General features: G+C 43.9%; 1 protein-coding gene across 1 annotated transcript; it reads left to right on the forward strand.

Moving 5' to 3' along the window:
• The first annotated feature begins 895 nt into the window (after positions 1 to 895).
• LOC105502184 lies at positions 896 to 6,698 on the forward strand. Its single transcript, XM_011928576.1, has 2 exons — positions 896 to 1,754; positions 5,635 to 6,698. The coding sequence occupies exon 1, from the start codon at positions 1,075 to 1,077 to the stop codon at positions 1,627 to 1,629; it is 555 nt and encodes a 184-aa protein (XP_011783966.1). The 5' UTR covers positions 896 to 1,074; the 3' UTR covers positions 1,630 to 1,754; positions 5,635 to 6,698.
• Positions 6,699 to 12,049: the final 5,351 nt, after the last annotated feature.

The raw sequence follows: 12,049 nt of genomic DNA on the forward strand, positions 1-12,049 counted from the left end.
AATTTGGGTAAGGGAAGACGGTTTGGTCCACAGCTGGCTGGAAAGCCCAGGCCCCCGGCGGCAGCAGCCCCGGCCAATCCCTCGGCCTCCCGGGCCCCGCCAGAAGAGCGCAGCGCAAAGTACCCATGTCCCCAAAGGTCCTAAGTCCCGGGCGAGCTCTCTGGGTTTATTTTTTTAGTGGCACGAATTGCGCGCGATGCGCGCTCTAAACGCCCCACTCCTCAGCCTGCCCTCTCCGCCAGGCTGGAAGCCCGCCGCGCAGTCCCCGCCGACTCCGGGCGCTGCCACCGCCCCCCGAACATCTGACGCGGAGCGCGGCACCAAGAGCCCCGGGCCAGGAAGCTGTCAGGCAGGGGAGGGCCAGCGCCAGCTGTGGACGTTCCGGGACAGCCCCTCACCCCAGTCCCTGTCCCTGCCCTCGGCGCGGCGCGGCGCAAACGCAAAAGCCTCCGTGGCCGCAGCTCCAGCCCCGGTGGCCGCCCGACCCCCGTCGAGACCCAGGCTGCACCCACTGGAGAAGCGGCGGCTCCGACTCCTGAGGAGGCGGCGGCGGCTGCTCCCAGTCGTGGCCGCTACAGCCACTGCTCCGCTCCGCTCGCAGCTGTCCCAGCTGTGGCCGCCTGTCCGCTTGTGGCACCCACTGTCTCTGCCGCGGCTCCCGCGGCCCCCTCCTTTCCCCACCTCTTCAAGTATCGTCCGCGCAGCGGTTTCTCGCGAGAGAAATACTTTTTTTAAAAAAAGAAAGAAAAAGAAAATGACACCCCCTCCTTCATCCCCCTCATCACCACCCCACCCCCCGGCCCCATCCATCCTCCCTTTCCACTCCCCTTTGCCAGCCTCCGCCTCGGCGCGGGGCCTCTCGCTCGCAGGATTAGCGCAGTGGGAGGAGGCAGAGGTGATCAGGTCCTGCCCGGCCTGGGACTTTTTGTCTTGAGGTGGGGAGGAGAGAAATGGGAAGAGGTGGAGTAGCGGTTTTAGCCCGCTCTGCGGCTGGGAGGTCTAGATCCGAGATTAGCCTCTCCCGTGATCGGGGAAGCCCTGCCGCAGCAGAAAGTTGTTCCACCTGCGCCAAGAATGCGCGCTGGAGACGCCTGTCCCGGAGGCCCTGGCCCGAGAGGAGACCAGTCCCCGCTGCCCGCGCCTCCCGGTAGCGCGCTCCCTGCGCCTCTCCCGCCGGACACTCAGCAGACGCCGGAGGCCATGAGGCTAAGACTGGGCGCGTCGCAGGCAGGGACTGCTGTGCCGACCGAGGAGAGGGCTCTGCCGCCCCCACTTGCCCCGAGTTGTCGAGAGCCCACTCCAGACGCGGCGCTTCTGAGGCTCAATTCAAGCCATCCAGGCCTGAATCCAGGATGCTCTAAGTCGGTGTCCAACCCAGGGGCCTGTAAATGTTGGAACCTAGGATTTAGGATGGGAGCGGTGAAGGGATGGTCCTCTTGCCCAGCCCAGATTAAGATTGGGGTTCATCTGGAGGACTCTACTTACACCCTCCCCGTCCCCTCGCCCTCCCACACACACAGCTGCCTCTCCCCAGGATATGCACGGCACAGTGAATTTAGTGGCTTTGAAAGGTATAGTATTTGTGGCATCCTTATATGGATAATGCCCGATGATGCCTGCACCCTCTGACAGTTTAGGAAGGCCGGAAGTCGCACACTGGGTCCTGGCTGCTGTAACTGGAGACCCCCAGAAAATCCCCTGCAAGCGGCCACCAGCCTGCTGTCGAGCCAAAAATAAAAGCTCAGCACAAAGAGGTACGCTGGGAATGTATCCTGTTGAAAGGGATTTTCCTTATTTGTAATCGTTTGTAAAGGGGCCCAGAGAGTAGGGTAGAGAGACCTGGGCAAGTTATTCAACTTCTTTCCAATTATAAGATGGGACTTGTAGTGTCCGCCACACAGGGTTATAATGGTGATGATGGGCATGCTGAACTGCTATGATACATGAAGATGAAACAGTAAAACTGTGGGAACTATGAGCTGATCTAAAGCCGTAATCCTCTAAGTATGTATGTGATCTACTTTAAGTCTCACCTGCAAAAGGTCTCTTAGCAGCATGAATGACAGCCTTGGTCACACACTCCTGGCTGAGTAAAGGAGATCATTCATTCAAGATGTTTTTACTGAGCACGAACTGCGTACCACTTAGTGCATTGTTGAACTACACTTCAACAATTTTTAACAAGGCAGGTTCAACAATTTGAACCCGGCTACTTCAACAATTTAGTGAACAAGGCAGAAAGGTGTCTCCCCTCACACAGCAGGTAGTCAACAAGGAAAGGCACACTTCAAACAAATAATGGTCCAATTGTTGAGCACCAGACAGGATAAGTACTGGGTGCTTGCTTGGAGGATATATAACAAGGGGACTTGACCTAGGCTAGGGCTGATCAGGAAAGGGATCCCTGAGGAAATGATATTTAACTTACGTCTAAAACATAACTAGACTCTACTTAGGATAGCAGTTCTCAACCCTGGCTATGCAGTAAAATAATGAGAGGCTTAAAAAAAAATTCTGACACCAGGACGGGCGTGGTGGCTCATGCCTGGGAGGCCAAGGCATGTGGATCACTTTAGGCCAGTAGTTCAAGAGCAGCCCGACCAACATCGTGAAACCCTGTCTCTACTAAAAATATAAAAATTAGCCAGGTGTGGTGGTGCATGCCTGTAAATCTTGCTACTCAGGAGGCTGAGGCACTAGAATCGCTTGAACCCGAGAGGTAGAGGTTGCAGTGAATGGAGATTGTGCCACTGCACTACAGCCTGAGCACAACAGCCTGGGCACAACAGAGCAAAACTCTGCCTAAATAAATAAATAAATAAATTCTGACACCAGGCCCCAACACCCAGAGTTTCTGATTTGAGTAGTCTGTAGTGGATCCTTCACATGGATATTTTTTAAAGCTCCCTGGGTAGGGAGATGTAAGGAGGGAATTCACACTGGGAAAAGGATCTGAGCAGAGGGACCATGGATCAGGAGAAAGCAGGGCTGTTGGACATCCAGAAAGGCCTTGCCCTGCCCACCAGTTTTCCGGGCTGCTCTGCACCTACAGGGGCATCTGGAAACTGCGTGCTTTCCCTGTACTCCAGCAGCATGCAAGACATGCTGTGCCCTCTCTCTCTCAGAATCTTACACTCAGTGACATGTTGGACAGCAGCATCCAAACGCAAGCCTTTTCTAAGGCTTCTGCCCAGGAAGTAAAGGCCAAATCCAGTGCCCTGCAAGTCTCCTCTTCCAACATTTCTGGACATTTCTATTACTTCTAACTCAAACTACCTTCCAGGGTTTCACCTCAAAGGGAGGGATTTGGATTAAACGCTTTTATCTGGCCTTTGCTTTCCCCGTAACCTCCTCTTTATTCACTGGCCTCTTTTTCCAATAAAGGAAAGATTCTTTCTTCATATTGGATGGCAGCTCCAAGCCATATACTCCCCTCTTTGAGCAATAAGTCTCATGTTCTAACCACAATGGTGGAAGATCTGCAGGGAAGGGGAGGCAGGGGGAACTTGATTACTTAAAAGTAAATGCATTTTTAAATATACAAGAAATATTCCCACTATCTAGGCAATCAACTTATATTAGAGTAGCATGCGACTTATGTCAAAATTCAGTAACGAATAATAAAAATCTATGTCTTTGCAATAAGATTTTCTTGATGCCAGATGACTGAGGACCCAACTCTCCCTAAACCTATCACAGACTTTTTTTTTTTTTTTTACATAATAGGTTGTTTTGCGCTGTTTGCAAATTAAGTCCATGGGCTACAATTCCTTGCTTCCATCTCCTTATTTCAAAGAATTCTATTCACCCTAAGAAACCCTGCTCAAATTCCTTCTTGTTCATAGGTGTTTTAGCTCATGCCCATCTCTCTTGTTCTAACATCATTGCACTTACTAACTGAGTCATTCACTGAATAGTTAATTAATTTTAATACATGATTACAGTATGCCTACTATATGCCAAGCGCCATGTCAGGACTGACCATTAGGGATATTTCCTCTGTTGCTATCGTGAACTATTAGGTTGACACAAAAGTAATTGCAGTTTTTGCCATTTAAAAGTACTAGCGAAACCACAATTACTTTTGCGCCAACCTAAATATATATATTTTTTCTATAGCCATTGTACTTACTCCCCCTAGCTGTATGATATTAAAGACAAGGTGACATTCCTTATTCAAGGAAACTTGCTAGTGTCCTGAAAACTATGACAAAACACAAATACTTTGTTTATTGTTTGATCAATTGAAATCTTGTGGCATTTTTAGCTTCAAGCCACTCTCATCATTTTATACCTCTTGTATAAATATCTGTGCCAGCAAAGGTTCTTTGTCTACAAGCAAGAAAACTAGTTATGGAAAATTTAAGCAAAAAAAAAAAAAAAGACCTTTTAAGTATTATCAGGTTATGAGATGGCTCACTGAACTTGACTTTGTGATAAAATGGGGAGTAGTACAGTTCTGGGATAATGGTAAGCAGAGAACCTCTTCAGGCTGATGTCATGTGAGTAAATCAATTCCAACCATTTTGATCTTTTTCCACCCCTCTTAGAGTTCAAATTCAAAGGACAGGGTCCTTTTGACGTAGCTATTTAGGGAACTTGGGCACAATCCTGGCCAAAGGATGATGGAGTATCTCGATGGATAGCAGAACAAGATTGCATGCCACGGGAAAGTGGTTCATCTATAAAAGATGGGCAAAACACTATTTTGGTCATGCACCAAAAATTGAAGGGCATTAATGCTTGTCAGGGACAAAAAAAAAAAAAAATCCAGATGTTCATTACACCATCTCAGGAACTTTGAAGATGTTTAGAGCTTACTGAAATAAAGCATTTTCAAGCTTTACTTGGAAGAAGCATACTCTAAAATCAGCTTCTCGGTCTTCCTTTGCAAACTAAATCATGGCTTCACAAAAAGCTAACTAGACTTTCATGTAGCCCCAGTTCCTGCCATTGATAGTGCAAATAGATCACTCATGATACAACCAACTATATCTTCAAAAATTGGCTTCTTTTTTTTAGTGTTTTTTGTTTTTTTTTTTATTTATATATATTTCATGTATGTCTCCTACCTGCCAGCACCCCTACTTACTTATATATATATATATATAGAAAAATCATACGTTCACATACATAATCATGTTTAATCTTTACCACAACTTTTGGTAGATTGAAAAACATAGCCACAATATTTCTTATCTTCTTCCATCAAGAAGTAGAGTCTATTTCTCAATTCTTTGAATCTGAGTTGGCTTTGTATTTTTCTTTTACCAGTAGAATATCATAGAAGTAACATTGTATGACTTCCAAAGCTAGGCCTTAAAAAATCTTGCAGCTTCCTCTTTTACCCTATTAGATGTTGCCCTGAGATGGACAGGCCTTCAAGAAGTCCAGGATGAAAGACAATGTGAAGAGATACAGCCCCAACTCTCTCAGCTACATCAAGACTCTTCCTGAGCCACCAACTAAATGTAGTCACATATGTGAGCCCAGCAGACCAGCACAACTGCCCAGTTAACCCACAGAATAAATAGATCATTGCTTTAAGCTACTTATTTATTAGGGTGGTCTATTATGTAGGAATATATAAATAATTAAAACTTCATAATGGAAAATAATTTTTCTCAATTTTAGAGATGAATAAACTCACATTCAGAAGAGTTAAGAAACTTGCTCAAATTCATAAAACCAAGAGGAGAGGCAGAGCTGTAATTAAAACCAAGCCTTTGACAAATCAAGGAAACTTTTCATGTCATCCCTGCTACCTCATTTGTGGCTACAAAATCTCAGTCAAGATCTAGGGTTGATGCAAATGGGAGTCTGTTCCAGTATCCACAACACTTCTCTTGTGTCTTCTTGGAAGCTAAGACTTCATCCCTTGAGTTTCACTGCTGCCTTACTTGAGAGCAATGCCTCAATGCCTACATTGCATCTTACTTGAGAGCCTCATTTATTCCATGCTACAAGATCCATGCAAGATTCCAGGATCACCAAGATCACTCCAGGAAATGAAGAGATCAAGAGAGCTGCCATAGACAAGTCTCTGCCTCTCTGCTTCAGCTTCTAGTTCCCTCATAATATAGGACAATTTCTTGTACAAAATGGATGCTCCATAAATATTTGTTGAATGAACTTTTCTAGTTGGTGATGTGATGGCAACCTTAAAACCTCATGCCATTCTTCCTCATCATTCTCTGGGTTAAAGAAAGGCTTCAACTTTTCCAGCAACTGACAGAGCCCTGGTGTGTGATATTGCCTCATTGTGCCTCAGTTGTCCCATCACTCCCACTCAGGAGAGGATATGAATGAATGGGTCTTAGTTTTAAAGAGCTGAAGGTGGAATTCAGTTGCCTGATTGCTAGCATAGATAGTACCTCTATGTATGTGCCATTTCCTTTTCTTGATTGTTTAGTTCGTTTATTTGTGTAGCCAATTTTGATTAAAAACCAAACACTGTGCTGGAAGCTGAGGCTTCACTGGTGTAGGGATGCCATTTCTGCCCCCTAAGAATCACAGGGGCTAGAGCATAGCAGGAGGTCCTTACAGCAACAACTATCATGAACTAAGCCTTTGCTTAGTGCAGGTACTGTGCTAAGTTAGTAGTGTTCTTACCATTTTGGAATTTTGTAGTTACAAAAATATAATGCAGGCTTAAGAAAGAACAGTTTAAAATGACATAAATAAACCTTTGTTTTAGGAAAAATTTGCATACGTTTGTGCTTGTGTGTTATACTAAGAATCCTGAGCAATTCCCACTTCAATATAAAATTCTAGTGTTGTGAGGGCAAAAGGTGAGAGTTTAAAAAAAGGTAAAAATTTATACATGCTAGAAAAAATGAGAATTGTTTTCATTTTCATGATTCTTCAGAAAATTTATTTATTAGAAATATTTTAACTACTTAACTAAAAGATTTTTTTAGGTAGTTTTTCATAATCCCAACCACCCTCTTTTAGTTTTCTCATTTTGCCTCTCATCTTTGTCCATATGGTGCATTTTTCATAGTTGTAACTCTGGTGGATGTATAGTTTTATCTTCTGCTCAACAGGGAGGAGAATTTGTTCAGCATTTGAGTGTTTAACCTTTGCATTTTGTGGATGGGGTCCCTGGGTGAGGTCTGCCTAGCCATCTTTCTGGCAGAAAGCATGTACAACTGTTGAATTATGTTATTGAAATAACTTTCATTACCTCAATCCCCCAAAGCAAACAGTTGCTCTCCACCCAAAACAAAAGCTCTGGTTCCCAGACTTCATTTCACTTGTGTTTTCCATGAGTTCTGTGACCCACCCTGGTATTCCCTGTCATTTTTTCTACCAGACATAACAGATACCAGCCCAACAGCAGAGGCGAATAAAGCGGAGGCCTGGACAGCAGGAAAGGACATAACATTTTATCCATCACAAATTAAAAACATTCTCTCTTAGCTCCATTCAACAAGTGTTACCAAACACCAATCTTGTGTTGCAGACTATGGGAGACGCTACAGAAGCCACCAAAATGTGCCCATCCTGCAGTCTGCTCTCTCTCAGGAGGGCGAAAACGAGTGCTTATAGCAGAGGTCAGCAAATTTCTATAAAGTGACAGACAGCTAACAAATACTTTAAACTTCATGAACCGTAAGGCAAAAGAAAACAAATTTCCACACGCATTTTACTGACAAAAATAAAAATCTGTCTATGGACACTGAAACTTGAATTTCATATAATTTTCATGTGTAATGAAATCTTCTTCATTTGATCATTTTCATCAATTTAAAAGTGTAGTAACTATTCATAGCCTGCAGGTCATAGAGAAACAGGGGGTGGGGGCAGATTTGCTCTGTGCAGCCGTAGTTTACCAACTTCTGGAGTTAAAGAAAAAGGCCAGCACAGAACCTGGCTTGGGCACAACTCTCCAAAGTGGCTGGCACCAAGACAGGGATCCACAGAGGAGAGAGGTGGGGTGAGGTGGGGTTGGGGTGGTCCAATCAGAAGACTTAATGGAAGAAATGGGATTTGAGGATCGCCTTGAAGGGAGGGTGGGATTTGGCTACATGGGGAGAACATTCCAGGCGGAAGTGATGAGCATGAGTGCAAGGCACAAAGGGAGGGAAGATTATGGGCCAAAGGGGACATGCAGGGTGTGTCACCATCCTTCACGGTGACATACTTCTAGCTCTCCAAGGTTTCTGTGACACACCCCGGGCCATGTGTTTACAAAGAGGAGGGGTATTGTGAGCCTGTAGGAGTCAGTCTTTAAATGACGATTAATCATATTATATGAATGTTAATAATATCCACAACCCAAAACTTGTAGAAAACAGAAGATCCATCCGATCTCTGGTTTAAACCTGATGAAAGGCAAACTAGACCTTATTTTTCTCCATCCAGAGATTTTCCACGTTTCATTTGGTCACCTACTTAAATAAATTTTTTAAAGAATGCACTTTTTCTTCAGGATCTTAGTATTCTAATGATACCAGAAAATGCCACCTGCCCTAACCCAAATATTCATGGCGAATCTGAAAGTCTTGATGAAGTTATGAGTAACAAGTAGCTTTGGTTAGTGACGTTTCTGTTTTCCTATATCTGTTTTTGTTTTCACTCTAGATCTGAATTTTCTCTAAAAAGTTAGTAATTAGTGCATACTAGTAATTACTGGATACCTAAAAAAATGTTTTTCCTGGCTGACTTGATCTGTTCCCATGATTTCACCCCTTGCTCATGACATACTAATAACTCCCAAATCTGAATCTGCAGCCCAGACATTTCCCCAGAGCTTCAAGTTCAGATGTCCAAGTTCCTGCTGGATGCCTCCACCTAGTCCTCCCACAGGCGTTCAGACTCAACTGTGGTAGCAGCCACGACGAAGGCCTCCAAAGATCCCCTGTCTGGGTACTCATGCCCAGGGGTAATCCCCTCCCCTTGAGCATGGCCTGGACCTAGTGATTCTCTTCTAGCAGATGGAGTATGGCAGAGGCCATGGGATGTCACCTCCAATATGAAGTTACACAAAGACTCAGGAGCCTGTCTTGCTTGCCCTTTCTTGCCCTCCTGCCTGCCCACGCTGATGGAAGCCAGCTGTCACGTTGTGAGCTGCCCTGCAGGGAGGCCCTGTGAGAGGAACTGACACAGTCAGTGACGGACTAAGGCCCACAGTCCAAACCACCCTTGATGAACTGAACTCTGCTATTAATAATAATCACACAAGCAAGCTTGGGAGTCTTCAGATGAGACTGCAACCCCAGCCAACACCTTGATTCAGCCATGAGAAACGTTCAGCCCGAGGCATCCAGCTAAGCAGTGCCTCATTTGTGACACAGAAACAATGAGATAACAAATGTGTAGTGTTTGAAGCCACTAAATGTTGAAGTTATTTGTTACACAGAAAGAGATAACTAATATGTCAGCAAACTCCCTAAACTTGTTTCTTCCCCTAAATTCTCTATTTTAATTATTAGGACCACCATGTTCTCACTCATCTATGCTTGCAAAAGGGTTTAACAAAGGTCCTTCATTTGTGTTTCCCTCATCCTCAAAAGCTTGAATGCTTTTTGTATTTTTCAATCACAGTTGGTATGATTTAGTAGTCTTAAAATTTGTTCCCTTCGAGTTCCATCTGGAACTCAAGCCATTTGTGCTACAGCTTGAAATTTCTCAATTTCTGCATGATTCTGCTAGCAACAATATTAATGACATCATACTGGATATCTTTCCACAGATTAAAAAAAAAACTTGGGGAAGTGTCCAGAGTGATAGAATAGGAGAATGAAGAGTCTGGGAAATGCTGGAAAACTCTGCCCAGAGTTTGAAAATCAACCACATAAATAGGGATGGAACAAGCACGGAATTAGAAGACAGAAGACTATGGTCCTGTCTGGGCTTTGCTACCCATCTGCTGTGGTCTCAGAAAGTCACTTTACTTCTAGGGTCCTCCTTTTTCTCTTTAGGAAAATGAGGGAGTTTGATTTCAGTGAAAGGCAGAGCCACAGGTGGCTGTTTCAGGATAAACCAAGGAGCTTGTTAAACTTCAGATTCCTGCCCCTAACATTCACCCAATGGTGATTCAGTAGGTCTGACGTGGAGTCTAGGAATCTGTATCTTTAAAGTGTCCAGTTCTCTTGAAATATAACAAGGTATGGAAATCCATGAATTAGATCCTTTTAAAGAATATTTACAATTCTAGTGCTGTAATTGCAAAGCAGTATTTATTATATGGCAATTCTACTTTGCATGCATATTGTAAAACATATCCCCCAAAAAACAAATTTTAAAGGATAATTTTGTGTGTGTACAGGTGCCTGTGCATATATGTTTTTTTCATTTTATTTTCTTCCCATACCCTAACTGATCTCCTTGCATAGTCACTGGAATACATGAATCTCGCTGGGAGAACCACTGGAGACTGTGACAGGTCTATGGGAATTGGGTGAAGAGGGGTACAAAGGTCTAAGACACCAAGGACAAACATCTCCTTCTACTCGTGGTACGGCTTGGCATCACATGGAATACCGAGAAGTGTAAAGTGTGTATGTGTGTGTGTGTGTGTGTGTGTGTGTGTGGAGTTAGCCCTTCTTGTTCTCACCCGAAAGCCCATCTCCATACAGTGTCATATCACAAAGAAACAGAATCTGACTTAATGAGAAAACATCTGACATGATCTTCAGTAAAACGTAACGTTAAGTCATTACTGAAGGACTCTCATGAGATGTGAAGGGAAGATTGTGCCACACCACGCACAGCACAATTTTCTCTCTTTACTATAGAAACCCCATGTCTCCCTCAGACCTTAATTTTCCCATCTCCAAATCTTTCAAATCCACCCCTACACCTGTGCTCGCCATGGTTCTCCTCTCTGCCCCTGGCCTCTGCCCTAAGATTCTTCAGTCTACCCTGCAGGCCCACCAGCCCCTTATTAGGTAGAGTTATTTCCCCTTCTCTCAGCTTCTCCCATTTGCTCAGCCTGGGATTTGCTTTCCGTTGAAAGAGAATACAGGATCACAGTTAATGTCTAGTATATTTTTAACTCTGTACACCAAAAAAGAAAAAAAAGGAAACTAACAATGTAAGGCAATAAGTACTAAACCAACAGAGAATGGGAGTTCTAGATGTTCAGAGGAGAGGAAGAGACCTCTATGCAACAGTGACCAGAAAAGTTTTCATGGAGAAGAGAGGAGATAAGCTGAGGGTTGAAAACTTGGGAAAAAATCCTTTGCAAGTGAACAGCAGAGCCCTCCTGTCATGTTGGAAGAGAAACTCTTGTACAAGGAAAGACCAAATATAGGAAAGTATGCAACCTGCTTAGAAGAATGGACAAAACTGGGTGGACTGTATAAAGAAGAAAAAGAGAAAGAGAAGATTAGAAAGTGGATGGGGACCAGAAGATTGAGGATTGTGAAGAAATGCTTATTATTATAGAATGTAAAGCATGGGAATGACATTATTTAGAAAATTAATTTTTTGTCACGATGCAAGAAGAACTGAAAAACAGAAATCATTTAAGAAAGGAGATCAGGAGGCTAAGGCAGCAGCTGGGTCTTGGTGATGAGCATGTGCTCCAAAGATGTGTCAGTACACATGAAAATGAATAGAAAATTATAGTGTCATTTCATGATAGAATCATTACAGCTGAACGAATGATTGAATATGAAAAGCCATGGAGAGAGGCAAGCCAAAGATAACACTGACACTTGAAATTGGTTGGCCAGAGAATGAACAGAACTAAGGAATTGAGGAGGAGAAAGATGAGAATGGGGAAGAGAGAAGATGGTGAGCTTGGTGTTTGTTACATGTGGCAGTTCTGAAGGCAGCCCAGCCAAGGTGAAGTAGCCAGAGGGCAGAGGTTTTGGAGCAATTTTTGCCAGTCAGTAAGGAGATGCAGCAGTTTTGAAGAGATGGGATTCAGACTTGTGAGCATCTGTAAGAAATTAAATTTACCAGCTAATTAAAATTGCATTTTCCTATAGTTTAGACTTTTGATTCCTAATAAACCTGCAAATTGACCTGGAAGGGATAATCCTCTTGATAGCCAGCATTTGTTCTTTGAGTTTCAGATATATTCTTGGAAACAGAT

This window comes from Colobus angolensis, unplaced genomic scaffold (assembly GCF_000951035.1).
Source record: "Colobus angolensis palliatus isolate OR3802 unplaced genomic scaffold, Cang.pa_1.0 Scaffold78, whole genome shotgun sequence".
NCBI classification, from domain to species: Eukaryota; Metazoa; Chordata; class Mammalia; order Primates; family Cercopithecidae; genus Colobus; species Colobus angolensis.

Excerpts from the sequence above, each read along its gene's own strand:
- LOC105502184 (XM_011928576.1), top strand. The coding sequence starts at position 1,075 with ATGCGCGCTGGAGACGCCTGTCCCGGAGGCCCTGGCCCGAGAGGAGAC.